Source organism: Calonectris borealis, chromosome 1 (genome assembly GCF_964195595.1).
Source record: "Calonectris borealis chromosome 1, bCalBor7.hap1.2, whole genome shotgun sequence".
Taxonomy (NCBI): Eukaryota; Metazoa; Chordata; class Aves; order Procellariiformes; family Procellariidae; genus Calonectris; species Calonectris borealis.
In genome coordinates this window covers 149204841-149230212 of record NC_134312.1, presented here as the reverse complement: position 1 = coordinate 149230212, position 25372 = coordinate 149204841, and the positions used below count along the sequence as shown (strand labels likewise).

The 25372-nt window shown below is 39.7% G+C and overlaps 1 protein-coding gene across 1 annotated transcript; it reads right to left on the bottom strand.

Moving 5' to 3' along the window:
* IL18R1 (interleukin 18 receptor 1) lies at positions 1 to 25372 on the bottom strand. Its single transcript, XM_075136048.1, has 11 exons — positions 23706 to 25372; positions 20941 to 21055; positions 19639 to 19879; positions 13596 to 13773; positions 11770 to 11923; positions 11194 to 11256; positions 8780 to 8936; positions 8469 to 8602; positions 6884 to 7045; positions 4588 to 4746; positions 1 to 2928 (listed from the first exon to the last, which is right to left on the bottom strand). The coding sequence occupies exons 2-11, from the start codon at positions 20987 to 20989 to the stop codon at positions 2528 to 2530; spliced, it is 1698 nt and encodes a 565-aa protein (XP_074992149.1). The 5' UTR covers positions 20990 to 21055; positions 23706 to 25372; the 3' UTR covers positions 1 to 2527.

Sequence of the window (25372 nt, the reverse complement as noted above, 5' to 3'; positions counted from 1 at the left end):
TAAAGTTTTATTAAGTGCAAAAATGGAACAGAAAATGCAATATAAATCACTGAAATGACCCATTACCTCAAACCAACTATCATGTGAATTCACTTATGAATTGACATATACATGATCAGGCAAATCAACACAACTACAGTCTATAAAAGTCATATTAGCACCTCCTTTTCTCTAGGGACTGGTAAACATAAAGCAGGCATTTCCAAGCCCTGATTAAAGTCAGTAATTCAGGTTATTCAAGAGCAATAAGAACAACATCTGGTGTTAATATGAGGATGCATATTCTTAATTTCCCTTGTCTCCCTTTACCACACTATGGGCAGTGACAATCAGCTATAGAGATTAAATAACTGTGTCACGATACCATTCTGTGCAAAAACACTTGCCCTTTTACAGATATTGAGTAGTTCATTGTACTGCATCTGCATGTCTGCTTTGCTGGCATTCAAACAACTTTGGAGTTAATGCCATTTAGCTTTCATCCTTCCTTATGTATAGTCCTCTGGTATTCTGTAAAACCTCAGTGCGGTCAAATTCTGTATGGTCTCACAATCTTCAGGGTACAGCAGCTATATGCAGTCACATCATCTCTCCAAGCTGAGGTGTGGGGGCATTCATGGCAAATTCAATCTCAGTTTATAGTAGCTGATTCTCACAGAGAGTAGGCTCGGTCCAGAGCTTTTAACAAACCATGTGCACTATCCATATTCACATGCATAGTATAACACATTTGACACTTTATATTGTTAGGCAATACATTGACGACAGCATATGAAAAACTATGTGGCTGAGAAGCAAGTTTAACACCTCAGTTAAGTACCAGGAAAATTACTAACTTTTCTGTCAGCTGTTTGGCCAAGAATGGATGTGCCCAGTATGTCTGATGGCATTTCTGAAGTAGGGGCAATCATTAGTCCTGCAGGAGAATATTAAAACTGATCTGTGATTACAAATCACAGGAAACACTGGTAGAGAAGAACTGAACCTTGAGAAAGATTTGGAAATATAAAGACACACATATCTACAGAGCAGAAATCCTCTTCAGTAAAAGCTTAAGCCAGAGAATGGCTTTTGCCTAAGGATCACATTCCAATAGCTCTTTAGTTGCCTGACAGAAAGAGGGAGACCTCTTGGAGCTGATCTGAAGGACGCCACGGATGTGTGCCTTATTCCTTTGTTCCTTTTCATCTGCGTGTTAACCTGGCAACGGTGTTGTCTCCATTTTGTAAATCCACATTTAGCCTTTACTTTTACCTGATCTGCTAGAAACCATGCTTGATTACAGGATATTTGACAAACAACAAGGTATTTCATTCTCATGAATCTTGAGACATTGCCATGAGACCTAGCGCTCCAGTTGTGCTCTCAAGTGCACTGAGAAGGTAGCGGAGCTCCTCCACTACAGCTGCATGAATTAAGTGTCAGTGTCAAAGAGAGGTCTCCTCAGAACTAGCATGAGTTGAACGCAAGACAATGGTGAGAGGGGGCTGAGCCTTGATGGTCTCCTAGCAAACTGACAGATCTTCCAAAATGATTCTCCGTTGATTTCTCCCCATTGATACTAGGAGGAAATATGGTTCCATTTTATCCAGGAATTTATGTCAGATTGGTATCTTCTGCCAGGCAGTTAATAATAAGAGAGGATTACCATGGTTTTGAATGGCATTACTAAGTTTGTTTTAAAAAATAATACTAAGTACAAATGTTCCAAAGGGTTAGGAGTATATGTATGTACCAAAGATCTCATTTTCACATAAATCCCCTACATCCCTCAGCTGAAGGCAGCTCAGGGTATAATGTAGGTATCAGTGTCCATGAACAAAATACTAGTATTCCATCCCCCTCTTCTCCCTGCCAAAATAAGCATTTACAGTATTCTCAGTGAAACAGGAGGATGGAAACAGTCTTTACCATTCCTCCAAATCACTCCCACTTGGCTTGTCTAGACCATGTAGAAGTCAGTAGTGAATACTGTTAGCCCAACCAAATCTGCCCTACTCTTTCTAACCTCCCCTTTCTCTGTTTTCACTTGATTTTTCTGCTTGACATTGCCCAAAGCCTGCATGCCAAGCTTCCTAGGGCAGGAGCCATTTGGGTCTACTCCCAAGCAGGATCCTTAGGAAATACCAAAATACAAAACCAAGAGCGTCTAAATAATAATACTTTGCAAGTACTGATATATTTACTGAGGGGCCTCAAAAATTATACAAGTATAACTAATATCATTCTACATTACTGGAAAATGTGAAATCAAAATGTTTTGCATTGTGCTTTGGGCTATGTGGTAAGTCCTAAGCAGAATCAAATTTCTGCTCCTTGTGTAGATCGCTGAGGAAACTCTCTCTGGGATAGCATTTAGCATTGGGGTTAACATCGTCCTAGCCACTGTAACAATCTCTACAGTCTTCTCAGATCTCAGACTTGGCCTCTTATGAACACTATCTTCCCAAAGTAAGTGTGCAGTTTGTGTTTTCTAGTAGTTAGCAAAATGTGCGTTTTTCTGCAGCATCTTCTGTCTCCAGAATTGTTATACGACTGCATTAAAGTCACAGCCCTCAGTCCGTGGTTGAGCCCCTTCTGAGTCTAGATCAAGATTATTATAGTGCCCTTTGGTGTTTATCTTGGTAGGTTTTGCTGGCATCAGGTACCGAAGGTTCTTCCAAAATCTGGAATTCACAGGAAGAGATTTATCCTTTTTCCACTTCACAACCCTCTTTGATGGTAAAAGAGACAGTGATTCTGGCAAGAAATTGTAGTTACTTATAGGCATATATTCAATTAATATGATCTTAGTTTTCCTTTCAACTAGGGCTTTATGCAGTCCACTCTCAAGTTCGTATATGGCTCTGTCAGAAACGTAGTTCTGGCTCAGTATAATGATTAATCTTCGACTTTTGTCAATGAATGAATGGATATCATCAACAATGGCTGCAAATTAAAGATAAATGTGTTATTAAACTAAATCGAAAGGATAGGCACTGAATCGACTTATCCTTTAACAATCGCACATGTACCAAAAATGTTCCCCTTATAAAGTGACAGCATGTAAGCATCCCGTCCCTAAGAAGAGATTAATATGCATTAAAGATTAAGAGTCTGCGTAAATGGGCTCAGGTATGGCCAAAGCTTGTTCTCTGGAGCAGACAAAACCTACACACAATCTCCAGCTACCCTAGAGAGCTGTCTGTCAGTAGTCACATGGATAGAAGGTGACAGCAAAATTTATTTTTCCTCCAACCAGACATCTCTTTGCTCTTTCATAATAGTTAATATTGGAGTGATTCCATAGAGAGTGACCAACAGCAACCTCTCTCCAAATATCACCGAATACCCATATCTATTGCCAATAACACAAGGTTGAGAAGACTAGCATGTGATGACAGAATGAGTTCTGACTGTATTTTAGATCCATTACTTTTGTCATGGCAAGCGATGAATGAAATCAGACGGTGATACCCTTCAAACGCCCATGCACCGAATTGAATTTTCATGCACAACTTCCTGTGCTTGCTTCAGCACCATGGGACAACAAGGTCTACAGAAACCAGAGATCTAGAAAACATGCCTTGTAGGGAAAGGGAAAGCAAACTGCAGGAGTAACCTAAAGAAGAGAAAACTGAGAGGAGAAGGAAGCTGACAAGGGTATTACAACACACCAAAGGCTCCTGTAAATAGAAGGAAATACTCTGTTTTCCACACTCACAATGGATCCAACCAGAGAAAAGGAAATAAGCTAAAACTATTGCAAAGAAACAAGCTAAAACTATTGAAAGAATCAGATTGAGCACTTCGGAAAGCCTTTTTTTAATACTTAGGGAGAGAGAATAACTGGAAAAAATGGCTTGGGAGAGTTGTAGCACCTCTCAGTTTAGAAAAATATGTCAGGATTGGATACAAGGAGAGAAGATCCTGTTTTGTGAAGGAGGCTGACTGACCTTATGGTTATGTGTTTTTAACAATGAAATCCTATTCCTCAACTAGATCTCTGGACTAAATGGAACCCCCCAGTATCTTTTTTCCAAGCATCTGCAAAAGGACATCTATCCATAGGCCATTAGAGAAACAAAATTCCATGTTCTCATTTCTATTTTGTTATGGCATCCATTACATTCACAAAATGGTTTCAACCACCACACTGAAGATACAGCAAATATACAAGTCACCTGAGAATAACTTGTACCAGAGACACCAGCTGCTCTATGCAGTAAATGTGAGTTCATTCATAGGCGCCTGCTCTCAGCAAAAGCAGAGCAAGAGCACTATTACTGTGAAACATCTGACATCTTCTGTGTTCTCACCTTAACTTTCTCTATGCTAGCTTTTTCATCTGTTCATCTTGGATCTATGTAATTAAAGAGATGTATGTGTGTGTGTGTGTATAGGTGTATATGAATTCACAAATATATCTATATAATATGTAAAATGTGTGCATGCAAACTTTGCATGCACATAGTCTAGATTCAATGAAAAATGCAACATTTCAATGAATGCACAACACATTTGACAGAATTCCTTCTAATTGCAGACTTTTACCTTTGTGTGAAAATGATGTCTCTAGTTCATGACAAGAATATTCAATACACTTACCTCCTCCAGGGGATACATCCCTCTCAAATATACATAACTTGTACCCAAAGTTTTCTTCTAATATCATGGGTAATATCTTCAAAGCAAATTCTCTCTCTTCTTCAGTAGGAGAAACACAGTCTTTCAGGTAAGACACAAATGCATCATATTCTTTTCCATCTGAAAAGAAATCACCAGTTGTTGTTCTGTTAGCAACCATTAGAAATACAGTATCTGATCCACCATTCTGGTTTTCAAAGATATTGTCTCAGTAGCAAAGCATCTAGAAACTCCTGCTCTTTCCTTTGATACCCCAAACAGTCTTCACACAAAAAAAATCCTGAATCAATTTAAATTTGATACAAAAGATTCTGATTGCATTTGGCAAATATTTGAAAATAATATATCCTTTCTACATTAAGGTGGTTTTTTAAAAAATCAGATTAATTTAACCATTTAATGTCACATCTGTGACGACCAAGAAAATGAAGGGAAGGAAAAATTGTGTCTGTAACCTGTTAAGATTACTATTTAAGTGATATTGCAGATTTCCACATTTATTTTACTCTTTGTCTAAGACTATCAAGTAGTTCTGTAGAATGGGTACTGGCAAAAGAGAATAAACCAATTTATTATTTTAATTATAAGAGTATACCATGTCTGGTCATGCTTTGGGCATTAATGAACTGTCCTGGTTTCGGCTGGGCTAGGCTTAAATTTCTTCCTAGTGCTGTGTTTTGGATTTAGTATGAGGAGAATGTTGATAACACACTGATGTTTTCAGTCATTGCTAAGTACCCTCCTAGTCCAAGGACAGCTCCCGTGCCTACTGACTGAGCTAGGTGCACAAGACAGGAGGGAACATAATCAGGACAGCCAGCCATACCCCAGGCTAATGGGGTATTCCATACCATGTGACGTCATGTTCAGTATATGAACGGTAGGCGTGATCCAGGAAGTACCGATTGCTATCGGTCAGCACGGTGGTGAGCAACTGCATTGTGCGTCACTCATTTTGTATATTCTATCATTATTATTATTATTATTATTTTCCCTTTTCTGTTCTATTAAACTGTCTTCATCTCAACCCATGAGTTTTTCTCACTCTTACCCTTCCGATTCTCTCCCCGTCCCACTGGGGCGGGGGGGGGGAGGAATGAGTGAGCGGCTGCGTGGTATTTGGCTGCCTGCCAGGTTAAACCACGACATTTACAAACACAAAATCCAAGACCAGTTCAGAGGCCAGGTCTACCCCATTGAGTGATATCTAATTGAACCTTGCCACAGAACAACCATCTGAATTGATACAGCGGTGCATATAGCTTTGCATCTTAAACTGTACTTCTTTGCCTTTGCTTCCCTTTCCAGATACTTTACTACATGTAGTTCATAAGAGAGAGCACAAACTAAAGCCCATGAAACCCTACACACGCACAGATCTAGAAGTAGGAAACCCATTGCCTATTATCAGACAATCAGTTCCTCCAGCGTGGCCTAGTCCAGGTTCTCCTCCTTGTAAGCCAGTGTACGCAGTGATAGCTAACATCAACAGATAGATACATAACATTGGCAGGCATAAATGACATCCACCCATTACTGAGAAATCTCCAACCACTGCAGTTTATTCAAGCTATATTCAAGCTGATTTAGAGACTAAGGAGGGCTAAGAAAATAAGGTACATATATACAGCAAGCTTTTTTCACCACAATTTTCAGAAAAATTATACCCAGAATTGGGTAACTGTCAGGCTTGCTCCTTAAGACAAGGTCACAGCAATGCTGCCTGGTAAGATACTGGCAGTGTGCTCTCCTGCTCTCCTTAAGTGCATTTAGTGACAAACCTATAAACGTTGCAATGGCCTCTACAGTCAAGGAAGTATTTTAACCTTCACCTCACTGAAGGGCATCAGTGAGGTGAAAACAAATTTCTGTCAGTCTGTCTGTCTGACAACTCCAGAGTGCTCATCCTCTTTACAGATAGATAATTATAAACTTCTCCACCTTCATCAACTTTTGTGATGAAGAATATGGCAGAACAGAGCACATCTGAACAGCATCTAACCATGTCCCTTCCACTACCTGCTCCAGAGGCAGCTTCTTCACTGTGTTTATCTGCTGTTACTGCCCCAGGTGTATAATAAACTCACTTTAGCATCTGACCATCAAGTTCTCTTTTACATATTCTTTGCTGTTTCTACTCAGAAAACTCCTGGATTTATTTTGTCTCTTTCTCAAAGATGACTGTTTTATAGAACCTACCAGAAACTATTTTTTAATCAATACACTTATTTCAATGTCAGCATTAGCCAAGTCATACCTCCAGCAGTATCATCTCTTCTGCGTATGTTCCTGTAAAATAGAACTAAGTCGACTCTAAACATCACACAGACAAACACCACAGCTACTGCAACACATGGAAATAGAACAGCAAGGACCATTCCAGTTGTAAATATGTGCACAGGCAGATCTCGGGTGATCCCTGTAAAACAGAAATTATAGCCTTGACAAAGAGTATTGTATGACAAGATTACTCTATTCAATACTGATGGCATCTTAAAATCACCCCCAAAAATCACAGTGTTGATGTGAATCCTTTCCTGCTAATACTTCAAGCACATATGCATGCCATTTGTCCTGAGATGGAGAAGAACTACAGAACACGGATTACTCTAAAAACTGGAGAAACAGTCTTGCACGCCTTCACACACCCTCCACACATACGAACCGTATGTGAGATCAAGACTGACACTACAGATCCTCATAGATGTACAGCATCCCAAACTGGTGGTCACCCACTTTTATGATGAGTTTTCTTCAGGTTCTTTATTATTTCCTGTTATCCTGCTACCTTTCACCCCTCTCTCAGTCTATCCATAACAGTCCTTAATGTGCCCTTTAATCTCTTTGGCCAAGATCTTTTATTTTTTCTCTGTCTCTAGTCTCTTTCAAGCTTTTTTTTTCTTAATTATTATTCTGTTATGTTTGTATTTTTAGTTCCAAATAGAGATTTTTAACCCTTAAATCTTTGTGAAGTCTTTATGAAGGCACTGTCAAGTCATGCTCATTGTAGTCTGTATTTCATTTGCTTTATTATATGTATCATCTTTTGACTAGTCTATTTTCATATATTTCCTCCCAGTAAAGCTTGGAAAGGTCTGAGAGAGATGGAAAACAAGAAGGGAATGCCCATTTGCCATGACTCTCCAGGCTGTCTGGACTATAAATGTGAAGTACTACTATATGGTAGAGGTCAGCTCTCCATAGCTAGAAGGATAAAGTCCCTGACAAGAGAGAAACTGTTGATCAGAACGTTTCAGGCATTATCAGGAATATAAAAGATTGACCTTTCCAGGAAAAAAGGAAAAAAAAAAAACCAAAAACACCCAACAAAAACAAAAACAAACAACAACAAAAAAACAACCACAAAAACCAACCAAAACCTCAAATTTTAATTTTAGATAAAGACCTGCTTAATAAACAAAGTGATCCGAACAGCAGACCCTGGGCTGCACCAAACTTTGGATAGTTAACCCCCACGATCCCACCAATCTGACGAGTAGGAGAGCACAGGGAACGCTCTATCATGGGGTCTAACAAAGTGCCGCCCGGGGATCTGGCAGCCAGCGCACAGCTCACCCTCCCCAGCTGTGTCCACAGCAGCAGTGGTTCAACTATGGAGCCCTCACCCAGCTGCTCCAGCAGATGTTGCAGCAACTCCTGCTGCCCCTGTCTCAGAGCAGGAGGAATCACCCAGGGGGGCTGTTAGGTGGACCAGGGCCTTCATAAGCACACAGACATATCTGGAGAGATGTTCTGAAACCAGTACCCTGCCCTCAGGATTGAGAAGGCTGGCACGATTAAGAATTATGTACGAGGAGTATGATTCATAGATTATACCGTACCTTTCTTCAATTTCACTATTTTTGTTTGTGTTCTTTCATCAGCTTGCAACATGCAGGTGAAATTATGATGCATGTCCTCGTCTGTTACTTTTTTAATCCGTAGTAGCCTTGTGACATAGAACTTGTTTCCCAACCTGCAACAAGGAATGGTGTTAGCAACACTATCTGTACAGAAACCTACAACCAGCTGAGAGGCAGATTTTGAGAAAAAAATTCTAAAATAACCTCAGACATTTTACTGAATTTGCAGTCCACAAAGTGCAGGACATTATCACACACAAACAAAAGTGCAGTATTTTCAGGAAACCTACTGTAATTTTTTGAACTCTTCTTCACATATTGAAGGTTCATTCTCGGGGATACCTGAGCATTTTTCTGGAAACGTTTGATTAATTAACCAGTAGAGGCTGGCATCTTCTCGCATATAATAACCCAAGAAACCTGTGCAATTGAGTATCTCTTCTTTACCTAAACAAAGCATAACATGAGAAGATCTAGTCAGAAGTAGCATTCATGTTCAGAGTGCAGTAAAATGTCAGCTTTCCAGGCAACGTACCCCACGAGCTGTGCTCCTTTCTGGACATCGCAGCCCCTGCGCGATGTTTCATACATGTTCCACCAGCACTGGCTTTGGCAACCACGCCCAGGGCTCTCTTGTACCCTGTTGCAGGGTGACAGTCATCCACTGCTTTCTCTCAGATAAACTCTGTCACAGCCAGAAGAGTTTAAATAGGCCCAGAGCATTTCAGGCTTTAGAGAACTAAAGGGAGTTGGACTCGATGAATCTCATGGACCCCTTCCAACTTGAGATATTCTATGATTCTATGAACTAAACTGTGTGCTGCAGGCAGTGCCCCAGGGCCAGGTAAAAGTAAGTAACTGGTAAGGGGAATTACAACCAATCGATTATAATAGCTAAAGTATGGACTATTACTCAAACTAAAAACAAAACCTGTCAGACCCCCAGCTGAAGTCTCACAGAAGAAATTCTCATCCCAGCTCCACACCTGGAAATCAGCATAATCCTGAATGTGTGAATAAGTCACTTAGTCAGTCAGCTACTTGTACCTAATCGGAAGTGACAGGAATCACCCCTTAGAGCCTGGTCAATTAAAAGAAGAGCAAAAGTAAAAAGACAACTGTACACTTGGGAAAATAAAGGCAGAAGGTTGCAGCTCTGCAATCTGAGATTTGATAATTCGCAAGGCATTTTATTTTAAACATTGTCATGGGAAGCTTGACCTGAGAGTATCTGCAACTTCACAGCACCATTTCTAGGCTATGCCAGCATCATTTCCAGGGAACACATCCAGAATGCCCTTTATTAAGTCACGAAAGCCGCATGTTAGGTCTTGTTCAGGCCATCACGCACAAATGCTTTCCAGTAAGCGAGGCCTGCCCAGGAATTCTCTAAGGGCACACATTATAAGCTGCTTTCTCGAGATTTATCAGAGTGGATGCTTCCAGCGGAGCCGCTTAAGAACCTTTAAAGCAGGATCCAGCTGAAAATGGGACCTTAGAAATCCAAATCACAGTTGCACAGATTGAAACATAGACCTAAACTTCTAGTATCATCTACCTTGCAACTCTAGCCTTTTCACCATACACAACAGCTATTTTCAGGGAAATATTATAGAACGCCATCTAAGCAATGACAGGTTTGAAAGGCCATCCAAAATTCCCTTCACTATCCACTATGCCATCTGTCTCATTGCTCACCAGGTAGTTCAATGACCTTACCAAATAATCTTATCAAGGCAGATAAGAGATGGAAGACAGATGATTCATAATCATTTAGTCCTGAACCCTGCCACCTTCTAAGGGTTGGGACAAGCACAGTAAGGGGGAAGAACTGTGCAGGAAGGGTGTACTGGGAAGTTGGGAGACATGAGGCATCATAGGATTGGGGTACTACCATTGGAAAAAGGACCTACCAACTGGTCTTTGTCGGAAGGAAGGAAAATTAGCATCTGAAGTCCTGGCTGAGCAAATAAGATACACGTATGAGCAACAGAGGAGGTAAATATGATTTTTCAGACTTGGAAAGGAAGGATTGGGTAACCAGATGGGAAAAACCCTCAGGCACAGGAAAGGAAAAAGACAAGTAAATTTCTGTTTTTAAAAATTAATTACAGCCTCAATCACAAAATCCTGGATCCTGTCCAACACCGTGCGAAGCCTGCAGACCGTGTTATCAACCTACTCCAAGCTAGAAGCACAGTCAAGGGTTTGGCTTTTGACAATATAACCAGTTCTTTCCAGCAGTGACACATCTGACGCTCACATTGCCAGGACTGTCAGCCCTCCCACTTCTCATTTCCCTGCAGAATAACATCCTCAACTGCATCAGGTATTAAGGGGATTACTCATTATTGCTGTTCGCTGAACAAACCGGACGTCTTTCACACATCACTCTGTGGGGTTTGCTATCTACAAAACAAAGCCATGGAGAGCTGGTTTATCATCACCACCACTTTCTCTTGCTGGTCATAGCAGCAACCTCAGCTTCTGCCTCTGTAAAAGGGTAAATTTAGTGTACTTGTATATCAATCATGGAATACACTAGGCAAAACATAACCAGATGTGAGGATGGATCAGATCCAGAAGGGTGCACAAACAATTCTTAGTTTGATTACACTTAACTAGACCATCAACCATAAAGAGATCAGAACAAAAGCATATACATGCAGTAGCTACCACAAAGATTCTTGTACTAATTTGATACCTATTTCTGTTTCAATTTCTTCATCGCGTCCAACTATCTCCAAAGTTACAGCCTCTGGTGCATCTAAAACAGAACGAAGTATTGCTGTTGAAGTAATAGCTTACTTACATTCTACCACAGTAAAAATTACACATTTGCTTTATTTCTAAAACTAATCACATAGATTCCATTTAATTAAAAGAACAATATCTGGACTCTGGCATTATTAAGTAGTTTAAAACACAGTATGCCCTGTTGAATTTTTTTCACATGTATACATATACAGTGCACAATTTACAATGGTTGGAAAGGCTCTTCCCCAAAACTCTTAGCAAGTTTGTACGACTTACTTACAGCAGCCAATTTTGAAAAAAAATAAAACTGCCGGGAAAACATACTAAATAAATTTTCCAAAATTGGAAATATGTCATATAAACTTCTTCTGCTGCTTTTTTATTTTTGAAATTATTGTGAAATAGTTCAGATTACCAGATTTGATCACCCCGTATATATTTATCAAATGAGAGTTGTAATTAAAAATCCCCATAGTAAGAAGAACAAAAAAGCATGCTGCAGAATTTCAGAAAGCTTTCTTACCTTCTTCTACTACCAGCTTAATTGTATTTGTGCTGTGGTATATCTTTCCTTCATGACTGATTAGAATTTTACAAGTATATATCCCAGAGTGCTGTACTGTTAAGGTTTTAAAATCCAGTTCCCGCTCTGTTTCATTTTCATAGTTCTTACAGTCCTGCATCAATAAAGACAGAAAATACTATTCTGTAGCAAACATACATTCAAAACCTTAAAGAAGTTAAAAATTATTTTTGAAATGAAGTGTCACCATCACTCTTTCACTATCTCAATGACATTTATCTGACCCAAAAGAGGTGGGGGCCCAATTTTCAGTCATGGTCACTTAAATTAAATATTTGAACATTCAACCTGTTAGAAGTTGAGAGCACTGTAATTCCAAGTAAGCGTCTGAGTATAAAAATACTGTATTGGGAATTTAAATGGACTCATCTATTTTTTTTCAAAATGATGGCTTGGGTCTGTAGGTGTCACCTACTTGTGGCCAAAAGTTGTCTAGACTTATGAGGAGCTTTCAGGTTAAAGCAAAATGCCTCAACAATAGGAAAAGTTACAATCTCAGATGGTGACAAGAGTTGGACTCACATTAGTTTACCCTCTCTATCCTCCAAAACAAACTCTGTTTGGTTTTTTTTTTAAATTCACAACACATGCTAAGTGAAATGTCCTGTGAAAACGCAGCAATATTTGTTTCTGGTCTGAATTACCTTAGATCAAGAAGGGAAATGATCACTGCTGGAAATTGTCCAGGGAATGGACATTTCCTGGGTGCATATGCTTACTACCAGGCTCTTATACAAAAGGCATGTGTGACCATCCCTGTTTTATCTATCTCAGCTTAGGATGTGACAGGAAGGCTTTGAAAATTTTCACCCAATCAAGCGCCAAAGAATATTTAGGTACAAGGATGGCTGCTTCATATGTCTTCCACAGTATTAGGCATTAAAATATTAGGCATCAGTATACTCAGCTTAGCCATGAAAGAGGTCAGTCTGGGGTATGGTCCTTTACCGAGGAAAACATATCCACCTATGGCCCTATCCATCAATGGTCCTATCCTCCCAGGCCCCGAAGGACAAAGAAGCAGGGCTGTGGCTCATTCTGCCAGGCAGAATCCAGATGCCCGTACTTAAGCTGTCAAATTCCTTTCCTGAAACTGATTCAACACGGAGTGAACAGGGTCTGTTACTCCAGCCAGGACACCTGAGAGGAATAAGGAGCACTGGTCAAGGCGATGCACAGGCACAGGGTGGAAGAAACCTATTCCGGGTGCTTCATCCAATGGTTGAGCACAACACCCAACAGTTACAGGTGCTTACACAACTATCATCTGTGCTCTGACAAACGCTGGTAGAGACAAGACCAATGATTTGCCTAAAACAAACAGAACTGGATGTGATACATATTTTGTAAAAAGTGTTCAGAAACGTCAAAATTGAAAAGTTTGCAATTACTTTACAAGCACATGCCAACTGTAAAACAAATATCTTGGCACCTCCTTTAATGTCAGGATAATATCTGTATCAGCAAAGTAGCAGCTGGCTAAACCAGCTGCCGGCTAAATCAGCAAACACACAGGCACATCAGATCTTTTACCATTCCAAACTACCAGTTTACTAATAATTTCTGATTTTTCTAACAAATCTGAGAGCAGAGAAAAACTTTCTTTTGTACATCTGTCTGAAGTTTTTTTCCCTAATAACCTGAGAAGTTAAAGCTTTACAAGGTTTGTAGATGCTTCTAAAAATTTGTTTATAATTAATCTTTCCTGCAATCAGATGTTTTGGTTCTATAGCCAATGATTTGCGTGACACTGTTTCAGTAATTACCTTGTACCACGTTATGCTGTCATTTTCATTGACAGACAAATCACTGCATTTCAGTGAATGACCAGTTCCAGCATTTTTAATTTCTGTAGTTAAATGATTTTTGTTGAAACAGCTGCTTTTATTTCTTTCAAGTACATTCAAGGTCCACTTTTGAATTGTGAAATTTTGTTTTCCATTGCTATAAAAAAAAAATTAGCAAAATCAGTTTTAGGAGCTTTTTAAAGGAATGTAGCTTAGTGAGTTATACAACAAAATACAAATAAATTCTCTAATACATCTGTTGTTAGGTAAAAAGTACATCTACAGTGATCTAATTATTTATATTCCCCTTTATTACTTTTCCACCCCCAAATATGTGTTATTTCCCATAACAAAAGAGGTTATCTAAACTAAATCATCTATCACAAAACATTTGACAATACAATTATATCTATGAAATATGACAATATATGCTACATCGACCAGAACAAGGATGCAACAATCTGTGGCATCATGTATAGTTACAAGTGAGAATAAAAGTTTTAGGACCTTGAATCAGCTAGTGATTTTGCGGGTTTAATCTCCTATGCATTGCTAAGGTTTAAAGCAGTAACTGAAAAATATATTTGTAAAATATGTCAAAAATAAGATAGGCAACTCTGTTATTTTTCATAAAGCAACATTATTCATTGTTTGATACTGTGCAAATAGTCACCGATATTTTGGAAATATTTCTAAACTACACAAGTCTCATGAATTACAAAATCACTTATGGATTCAAGCATGTCTGCAAAACAAGGCATTTTGGAAAGCATTAATCTGTTTGTCTTTCGGTCTGCACTGATCAGAATTCTACAGTAGCTGGCCATCCCAGGTTAACTGGAAGATCCAGGAACTACCAGTTCTAAAGCAGAGTCATCACATCCCATGCAGCATCTATAAAAGACCAGGTGAATATGCTGCAAAAATGCCTCTTTTGAATACCTAGGAGCTGACCATTGTCATTCAGATATCTACTACATTCTATCCACATATTCCTCTAAAGAATCAGATTATAGCTGTGAGTTATTTCATTGCTGGATATGTCCAAATACATGACTATCAAGGGAAAAGAAGTTGGAGGAGTTTTGGCTTAAGTTTGGCAAAGTTGGCCTAACTTTTGCAAAGTTAGGGCTTAAGAGAAAGTCGTACGCTGCTGTAAGTTAATGGGTGAGACTTCGCAATTAGTGCACAAAGCTCTCATTTTTTACTGAACAGGTAGGGTCTGACAAAGCAAAAGCAGCAATCACAGAGCACTTCCCTCCAGTGCCAGTCATATCTTCATAAATATGTTTGAATGTTTCTCTCCCCAAGAAAAGAAAAAGAAATCGTTCCCATGAGAACTGAAACTAGTCAAGAATCATTTCGATGAGAAGAGCTAAGGGGACAAAGCTGTTGAAATGGAGAAGCAAGCCTGACGAGTGTATCAGCTTAAACACCATTCTTGACTAACGTTGTCTTTTATTGTTACAAGATTCAGAAGAACTGTTAGGACATCAATGATATGATGAATTCAGACCAAGTTTTGGTTTGGTTTTTTTTTCCCTCTTTAAGCTCCCCAAACAGATGTATTTATGTATTTTGCTCACCCTCTTCGCATTGTAGCCCTTTTTCAGCCTACACAGGTTCTCCTTGTTCTCCTTACTCACTTGAGATATTCATTACTTATAATTGCAATCTAAATCAAAACATAGTGGTTTGGTTTCTCAATCAGTTAACTATGGTGTCATAAACAGGAAAAACCTTATCAAAACTTTTCCATCAGAGATGTACTTGCATGGGTATTCACAGTGGGTGGAGTCCTTCTCACCTATTCTTCAACATCACATTTACACATTTAAATCACAGTCAGCAGCGGGAGACCACAGTCAATAGTCACCCTTTTAGAGGGCAGTTTAGGTGACCTATTTTATATGTTTGGTTTAGGACAAGATAACCTGTGCCCCAGAAAGGCACCTCTCTCGCCCTGACAGTAAAGGTACCTAAGATAAGTTTAGGTGCAGACATAAACATTAGTTCCAGTTAATTCCACCAAGTCTGTGTGTTTCTTTAGGCATCACACTAGTATCTGAATACTGCTGGAGAGGCAATTGCGGATCCAGCCATAAAATACATATGATTTTACTATCTAGATTCAGCAGATGAAAGAACAGGATCGATAAAGGCACAGGTTCTCCTCAGCACTGTCACTCCACAGAGGTTTTCTTCTGTGATCATATTTGGTGAAATGACTTCAACAAATATAAGGATTTCACCCAAAGTGGATCAAGATGTTCTACCTTATGAGCCAAAATCTGGCAAGAAGCAGCTCCCTGGAAGGTGACAAAACCATACCTATGCAAACTAAATGAATTCAGCTTACATAATTTCTAGTTGTCTGCCATATACATGATTTTCAACAAAAACATGCATTAAGTTGTATTGTTTAAACTGCTAGTGTCTGAGCTGTTATATTTCTATCCTGGTTTTCACTTGCTGAGATTCTTTAGTAATAATTTGTGGGGAACAGAAGTATTTCTGGCTTAACAGCCTTTCAACTCCCTCTGCCAAACTCACCAAGAAGGAACAACAAAAACTAGCTTGACTCAGGAGAGGATACAGGGAAGTGAAAGCCCTTAGAGAATATACACCAAGTTTACTGGATACATAGCCACTCTGCCTTCCAAACTACAATATTAACTCTAAATGTGTGTGTTCCCACTGCTTTCAACTGTTCTAAACACATTGAAAAAGTAAACAGTATTAGGATCTTAAAATGTATCATGTGTTTATCATGGATCTCAGTCCTTTCAGTTTTTTCAGGAACCTGTACGTTCCCTCAGTTTCAAGGTCACCAACACAGAGCAACCAGATGACCTGCTTTTCTGTATTCTGTTTTTTTTCTTTGATAACCACAGGATATAGGCTATGAAAAAACATACAAATTAGAAACCTTGCCAAAGATGTGTGACACAGTTTTTCTGCTTACCACTCCCACTACAAGTGAAATCCTTTACTTTCAAGAAATATTGCTGAAGATGGACACACTCGGGCTTACAGGTGATGTCTATTAATTCCTGAATTTATAACCTAAGTCTACCATACTAACAAACACACGTGAACACATCAACACACACATACATACACTTCAGCTATCTATGCTATGTCTCAGCAGGATGCGTCTGCTTTAACTGGAAAACTTCTGATTCTTCTTCAAGTCAAAAATAAGTGGATAATACACCATAAATACACTGTTATATCACTTTCACCTCTCGCTTCTTGCATATTGTCAGTTGTAATATATCAGGAAAAAATCCCTAAATTTACTTAGTTTGCAAAATCTGTCAACGTGTGTTGTCTTACTTTTCTCGAAAATTTGCAGTATATTTAATTGTCACTTTCTTCACTAAAACTGCCTAAACAGTTACAAGCACTCTAAAAATCATTTCCCATATAGCTTACGAATACTTATCTCTAAATTAAATAGTTGAAAATAGATAAATAAAAATATACTTAGAATGTCTGCTTTCAAAACCAAAACTTGAACCTATTATAAATGCTCTGAAATGAAACTAATTCCATTCTAATTGTCATTCTTATTAAATCTTGAACTAATTCAGTAGTCCACAATAGCCCACAATTTTTCCCTATCAATAGAGACTACAGAAAGTCCTCTGTCTCTGCTGAAAACTGTTTCTGCAAATAATCTTCTGTATTTGCTGAAATGTAGCTCCTTTAATATGCTTGCTTACAGTGAGAACCATCATATAAACTAAGCCCAGGTTCCCATTAAAATCCCATGAAAAAAAATCCCCTTATGTCTATTGTTCCAGTGGTGAGACCTGTAAAGAGTTCCCGCGTGAGGATTGCAAGATTCTGGCATGTGTCTTCATTCTGATCCTAACACAAAAATGAGTATCTGTATGGGCCTAACTGAAAGAAATCTTGAAAACAAACGAAAAAAAAAGTTGTTTCAGAGTGGTCAAAATATATTCTTTTAATTAAGAAACTTTTTTTTTCCAAAATAAAAATGCTTTCTTTCAAAACTGAGTTTTAAAATGCCATAATATAGTCCTTGAAAATGAAACAAAAAAGCAGAAAATCAAAACTCTTAATTCCAAATGAATGTTTTGATGTAACCAGCAAATCAGCAAATCAAGACATTTCACAAAGGATTCAAACATTTTTTGTTTTCCAACAAATACTTATTTTAACAAACTTCATCCTAATAGTTTTACTTAAGGTCTTTTCCTGTCATCTCCTTCTTCTATACATAAGGCTGTTTCCCTCAGTTTTGAAGTTTACATTTTTTTGCATATTCAGAGTTCTTGTAATTTACTGTGGATTTACCGTCATTTCTCCAAGTCCTTAAAATAATCACAAAACCACAAGGATCATGAATTAAGGCTGGGGTCATCACAGCTTTCCTCTCTTTTGTCCTTTATTTCAGACTCCTTATGACAACCTCCTTCAGTAGCCTGGCGATGCAGGTATGCTCTCTGCCTATCCTTCCCCATGCCAAAATAAGTCAGAGCCTGCATTTTATACCACTGGTTAGGTGCTGGCAGTAGAGTGAGTTGTTAGATTTAATAGCTTTTTAGCACCATATTTAGTGAAGTGACCGTAGAGACAACTGATCAAGGCCATCGATAAAGCAAAAATTTAAAGCCAAATTCAGACTTGATATGAAAAGTACAGGTCCGTGACAACAGACAAGCCTATGTCTGGTATTACCTAATGTTAACCCCTACACACCAAAACCGAGCAGCTGGCTTCACCTGCGCTACTTCAGACAAACGTCTGTACTCAATCACACACCACCTTTGCACGACCTTGCACAACAAAGTAGCCAAACTACCATACTCATCACCCTTAAAGACAATTCTCTTAAGATTGGGTTCAACATGCATGAGTAAAATTTTTCTCAAGCTTTACCTACTATTTGGATAAAGACTGCCCTACAATTGAAAAGAAATCGTATAAACCCAAAAGAAATATTCTATGAGCAGACTTTTCATTTATAATATTTAGCATTTCAGATACCGTGACTCAGTACTTTTTAAAATAGTATCAGGAAGACAATAATAATAATGATACATGGAAAAATAAAACTTAACTTGAAGTTTTCAGCTTCCAAGTTAACTTGGAAGTTAGCAATTGAAGTCTAGCTTAAAACTGTAAACTATTGAACTTGTGTCTGCAATGTTACTGGAGAAATGTGGAGAGCATTTTTCAGTATCCGCAGTCCCATAACCTTTACGAACCAGGCAAGAACCTTAAAAATATTACCTGGAGAACAGCACAAATCATTACATGCAAAATAATCTGCTTAAAATTAATTATTGCTTCAATTGTAAATGTTGAATTATAGTTTTAGTGCAAGTTAGTCATAAGAACTCCATGCAGCAAACCTTTGATTTAGTCCTTTAGTCTGCCATGGTGGTCTAATGAAGATTACCACCAAATAATTGAGGCCCACCCTTATTTCTCCTTTTGACTCATGATGTTCCACAGTGGTAAGAAATCAAATCCAAGTATTCCATTTGTTCTTTGAACGGCTCCAAGCATGCAAAAGTTTGCACAGAAACTGGAGTTCAGCTATGCCACTCTTTGTTTATTACTTTACTACACAATTAGACCACTTAGCAGGCCTCATAGCGTGAGATCCACTCAACACAGTAAGAAGGAACAAGTCTGGTGGAGAAGACAAGCAAATGTTTCCTTTTACTTGGCAGTGTGCAGAAGGGTTGCCTATCACTCATTTTGCTTAGGTAATTAATCACGAACCAGCAGAAATGCTACCTGCCTTATCAAAAGGTTTACAGAGCCTTTAAAAGGCTGCATCTGCCTATAGCTATTTGTAAGTATCATAGGTCTGCCTGGATGGTTATTGTGAAATGATGTGGAAAATGACACCACAGTTAATGTAGTTCCCTGCACCTCCTTTGTACGGATGCCACTAGCAATACAAAGCAAGACAAAGAAATTAGCTTCTTCATAGAGAAGTGCAAAGGCAGGATGTTGACCCACCAGCTTGTGTACCCACCTGTGAGTGACAGAGTAATTTCCAGAGTCACTGAGTTCAGCTGGCCAAAACTCCAGAAAATTCATTTGGGAAACAATTCTGTGTGTTTCCTTTATCAGTTGCTGCTTTCCAGCATTTTCTTTGTACCACTTTATTGTGTAAGCTTCTTCCTGAAAATGTTCTTGCATTGACTCAAGATAACAAAGGAAAAAATATTCCCCTTCTAGCACATCAATGGAGGCACGAAGGGGACACAGCTTCTCTTCAGAAAAAGAGGAAGAAAGATACATTAGGAAGCCAAGTACTTCTTTCAGAAAATAACATTAGCTTGACTTTAAAGAGATTTGCTGTGCCACTGGTCTTTTTTTAAAGTGGCTTTCCTTCAGCCGAGTGGTTTGGCAGCATTTATTTGTTCCAGCAATATTTATTTCAGTCTAAGAATTCAGTTTTCCAAGTCTTTATTCAACCTCACCCAAGCAAAACCAGAAGGCAAAGGAAGGTAAAAAAAGGACACTTCCCTAAGATTCTTTCACATGGATCCAACAGCATCAGAATCAAATGGGCACAAACGGCAGAACCTGGCCTCACTCTACAGTAAAGCAGCTGCCACAAATGGAAGGGGAAAGGAGAAATTCTTACATACAGTTTGACTTGACAAATATGACTAATCCACAGAACTGGTCAGCTGCCATAAAAGCAGAGATCCTATGAATTAACATTTGCATTTTCTTATCTTCTTAATTAAAACTAAATCATTATGTGGCTAGATTTCTTAAAAACTTCAGATATCTTTAGAAAAGTTGCCTTGGAATGAGATTATGTGTGTAAAATTTAGTCTCAAAGTCGGCTTTTCCAATCAAAATTTCCAAATGTACCTTTGCTTACAGAAGTCATAAAAAAATACAGAAAAGGAACCATGGTCTAGCATTAATAGTCAAGAATAAAATAAGCCTTCGGTCTCTATTTGTCCCGAGGTTCTCAGAGACTATTGTTGTTTAGCAACTATTGTGATCACAATTCTGAACGGCACAAAAAGAAGCAGATTCATTCTCTTCCTTGCTGTGGCTCTTCATACAGCCATGCTCCCATACAACATCATCAGGTGTCTCCAGGTAGCATCTCTGCTCTTTTTACTTCATAATTGTGGTATTTTGGACCAAATTTCTCAAGTCTGGAGCTGGGCTGAACTTGCCAAAACTTTCAAGATTTTGTTCTTAGCTGCAAAATACAAAACTTTCCCCACTCTAAGCAACTGTCAAGAAGATGCCACATATTCAGCAAATATTTTGAAGGTTCTACTGTTGAAATGGGATTTATACTTACCAGTGGCAGATTCAACGATAAACATGAAAAAAAAAATCATCAGAGTCATTTTCTTCAGTTATTTCGCACTTCTCCAGAAAAATGAAACTGAATTGTTCTTGCTTGTACTGAACGCCTAAGAAAAACAGATTCACAATTCATCACAAGTGCGGTGAAACACATTCCTTTGAGCAAGTGAGCAGTGTAACTATTGCCTGGTACTGAAGAGGGCTTTCCAAATGGAAAGTTACACATTTTTATCATAACAGCTATTTTCATATATCAGGTAATGTATGTAGATTTTTCTTGGCAAGATTATTTTAAATTCAAAAAGTGCTGCACGGTTTCCTTCCTCCATTTTCTTGTTCACTAGATTTATTTCACATTTCTGATTAAACTGACAATCTTACAGAAGCACTCAAACTTAGATCGCAAGCCAGTAGATGCCAACCACGGGATAGGGCAGTGCTTTTTTCTCCGCAAAGAGTATAAACTTTGCAAGACTGGACCCTGTAGAAACAGCTAGTAGAAACTTCCCTTGCCTTCAATGAGAACAGCACGATGTTTATAGCTCGGACATCTTGGTGGCTAATTTTGAGCCTTGGAAAACAATGAGTTCTACAATTTTTTCTTACAATTTTGTCTATAGAACCGATAAGCACCAGCTGAGAGGGTTAACGTTTCCACTGCAGGGGAGATGAAGGAGCTTATATTCAATTGCTTCATATGCAGTCAACTGTGCTTTCAAAGGCAAATGGAAAACACCACTAAATAATAGCAGCGTGGGGCATCTTCTCCGACATTCCTCAGAATAGCAGGTTAACTAACAACCAAGGGCAGAGGCAGTCCTAAGACTGTGCCTCCGTTTTGCTTACAAAATAGACAGATTAGGTGTATAATAAGCTCAGTTCAACCTCTGCAGCCAAGACAGACAACCTTGCTTAGTCACTGACCTGAACATGCATGGACAAATGAGACACACACACGAAAGATATTTCACAGAGAGCTGCCGAAAGAAATCTCGTTAGCCTTCTGTTTCTTTGGTTTTATTACCCAAACCTCTTGCAATTTGAGAAAGTACATACTTACTGTTGTAAGACACCTCCCTGAGATTTACAGTCAGAAACTTTCTGTGATCTAAAGCGGCCGGAGGCAGGAGGCTACTGCATTTCCAGCAATATTCCAGAATGACATCAAACTGTGTAGCTGCTCCCCCCCTCTTATCGTTCTCCCTAGTTTATTACAAGTATACCATCATCCCATAAATCACTGTAAGGAGATGAAAGAACTGTTTCACATCCCCTTTTTCAGACTGACTGGTAGACAGATCCAGATTTAGAAAGGAGCTAAAAGAAGTACTGCAACAAGCAACTTTAAAGGGTCATACAGTTAAACTCCTCAGACCTAGTTTCAGTTCCCTACACATGGAGACTCAAACTGCTACACAAGGAAAGAAGGGCCTCTTTCTTTATTTTCATTTCTTGAATTTACTTTTCATTTTTCACCCTTTCTCATCCAGAAGAAATACAGCTGTTACAGACCATGAAACTATGATCCACTAAAATCATTTATCACCAGATTTTTAATTCTAAATCCCAGTCTTTGTTGGCACATCACATCAGCACACAGTGAAAGTTTTAATGAATGCAGAGCAGAGCCCTTCATTCTTTTAACAGGGATTAAAGAACACAATATAATGCAAGCTACTTAGTAATAACCATGTTTGAGATTAGTGGCTACTATTAACAAGCAAAACACAGGTCCTTAATCTTACTCTCACATTGCTGTTGAACCTGATCAATTTGTCTGAGATTGTTCTACTCCAGGCTAACAGTATTTACATTTGAGCCATATGGTTTGCATACTCTTTGATGAAACACTAGGAAAGAGGCTGGGGGGAGGGGGGGGGGAAGATAAATGCTTTTGGTAAAACTCAACTAATATAAAGAGATTCTTCAAGGAACAGAATAGGATTTTTAATTTTCAGAAAGAAATGGAGAGATATTTTAAAGTAAGGGCAAAGGTTCTCTGCCTAGTAAAGGAGTACAGAAATACTCAATGGGCAAAATGCTAAGGCAACAGTGGGGAATGACAGTTTCAACGAAAAAGGTATAAAAAAGCCAGTTGTCTACAAAGCCCAAAGCAACAATAGCTTTAAGCATGTTTTTCAAATTTCATACATGCTTAAAGCCATGGATGGAATTTTAATAATAAAAAATTGTTCTTAAAAATCATTATGCCATTGTGAAGCCAACAAAATCTTTAAACTGAAGGTTTATGTTCTATAAAGTGCATTAATGGTACCTCATGAACTAGACATTTGTGTGTATTTAAGCATCATTATAATTATTCTTCATTTTCCTGGAATCATCAGAAGATTTTGGAATGAAAGGGGGCTGATACATCAAACTGATCCTCAATTTTGGTCAAGTAACTCGTTTTGATCAACACTTTTGGAAACCTGAATTTGGTCTCAAAGGGTTGTGACTTCCTTTTTTAAAAACCACCAGATTATTCTGAACATCAGACAAACATTTTGGGGTAAAGGGAGGAAAGCACTCATTTCACCTCTTTAAGGACGGCTTCTTGTGGAATTTAAGTCTTTTTCAAATATCACCATACAATGCCATAATGCACGTAGGATTCATGAAGGAAACAAAAGGATCTAGCAAACAGTTGCCTTAACCATACTAGGTCTACTCACCATTCTGCCAGGGTTGCTATTTATTGATTAAAATGAAAATCCATCTTCATTTCAAACAACACAAGTGAAGTTGTTTACTCACTATGCAAGTCTTGCCAGGTGGAAAGCAGACGCAGAGGTAGTCTTCCAAACTCCAGAGAGCTACAACTTGTACTTACAAATCTTCTGAACCTAATTCATCACTGAAACAGAGAGCAATCTCTCTCAGCAAGTGAGTCAATGCAGAGACAGCTCAGTCTGAAAAACGTCCTGAAAAAGGAAGAATGGAATTTCTCACTTTGTGAACTGTTGACTGCAGGGAGGAAAACGGAAAAGGTAGATGTGAGAAATTCATTTTTACTAGCAATAATGGAAAGGGAATAGCAATTTACAAATATTAACTTTTCTAAATGAGGCATTTGAGGGCTGATACACGAATGTTTTAGGCATTATCTACAACAGCACTTAAGGAGCCTGTCCTGCGCCAAAGCCACCCAGGTGTGAGGGAAAGGGCCGGGGCAGCCCGGGAAGGGTGAACTGCAGTGCCAGTGAGGGGCTGTGTGTTGACATAAGCCCTTTCCAGAGCTAAATTATTTATGACATCACTGTAATAAGGAACAAGCATATCATGGGTCCGGGAGAGAGCCGGAGAGAGGTGCCCGAGCCAGGCAGCTCGAGGGAGCGCGGTGCAGTGCCACGGGCAGGGGAAATGCGGCAGGGAAGACAGGGCTGGGCGGACAGGCAGGGTTGGGCGGACAGGCAGGGTTGGGGGGACAGGCACGGCCCCGGACAGGGGTCGCCGCCCCCCAGCACGCTGCCCGAGCCGAGATGGAGGGATGGGGCTGGCGGGGCAAAGCGAGGGACCCACACACACCCGCAGAGATGCCCTGATCAGAGGCGGGCGCTCGGCCCCTCCGAGGGAGAAAAGAAGGAGCTGTCCGCCGCCGGCCCTCGCCTCCCCCGGCCCGCCTTCCCTTCCCTCCCCTCCCCTAGCCGCCCCGCTGCCCTCGGGCCCTACCTGCCCGGCGGACGGCGGCGGCCAGGGCGCTCGGCGGGAGCTCCGCGCCGCCCCTTCCTGCGCCGGGATGCGGGGCCCCGGGCGGGCTCCGCGGGGCCGCTTCCCAGTTTCGCTGGAAAGAAGCGCTGCCCGGCGCGCAGCTGGGGCTGGGGCCGGGGCTGGGGCTGGGGCAGCAGCAGCGCGGAGAAGGCAGGCTGAAGTATTACCAGGTTTGCCAAAGGGTGCTGGGCTGTCACACGGTCGTGGGTGAAACCCGGAGGTGCCCCCTGCGAGCAAAGGGGGTGAAGATCAACTCTTTTAGGAGACGGGGGTCTTCCTTCTCACAACCTTCCGGGCGAGAAAAAAGCGTAAGGAGGTGATGTCTTCGGTTATCTTTAGTCGAAACGCCTCTTCCTCCGCTTTTCTGCTGAATGCCCGTTGCAGGACTCTCTTCCAAGAAGTGTGATGGAAGTAGGATGGAGGTTTAGGAACGCATATATTAAGCTAAATATAGCGACCTTTATCTCTGCTACAGCTTTCTCCCCCCCCGTCCCCACTGGACGTTTTGAGAATGAGGATGTGCGAAGAGATAAACTGTACCCTGAAAGGCTGATATTCTCCAAAAACCGCAAAAGAAAAAAAGAAGAAAAAAGAAGAAATACACCCACCCCCCCACCCACCCACCCCCCAACTGTTAAAATAGGGTCTGCAGGAAAAGAGAAAAGGCAAAACACGTGATCCTACGATACTTTGATCAGAAATGTCCCTATTTC

Coding starts and splice junctions, on each gene's coding strand:
- IL18R1 (XM_075136048.1), bottom strand. CDS start 20,989: ATGACTCTGATGATTTTTTTTTTCATGTTTATCGTTGAATCTGCCACT. Junction 8,603..8,779: donor GAAGAGTTCAAAAAATTACA/GTAGGTTTCCTG, acceptor TCCTTGTTGCAG/GTTGGGAAACAAGTTCTATG. Junction 4,747..6,883: donor AAGAGATGATACTGCTGGAG/GTATGACTTGGC, acceptor ATTTCTTTTCAG/ATGGAAAAGAATATGATGCA.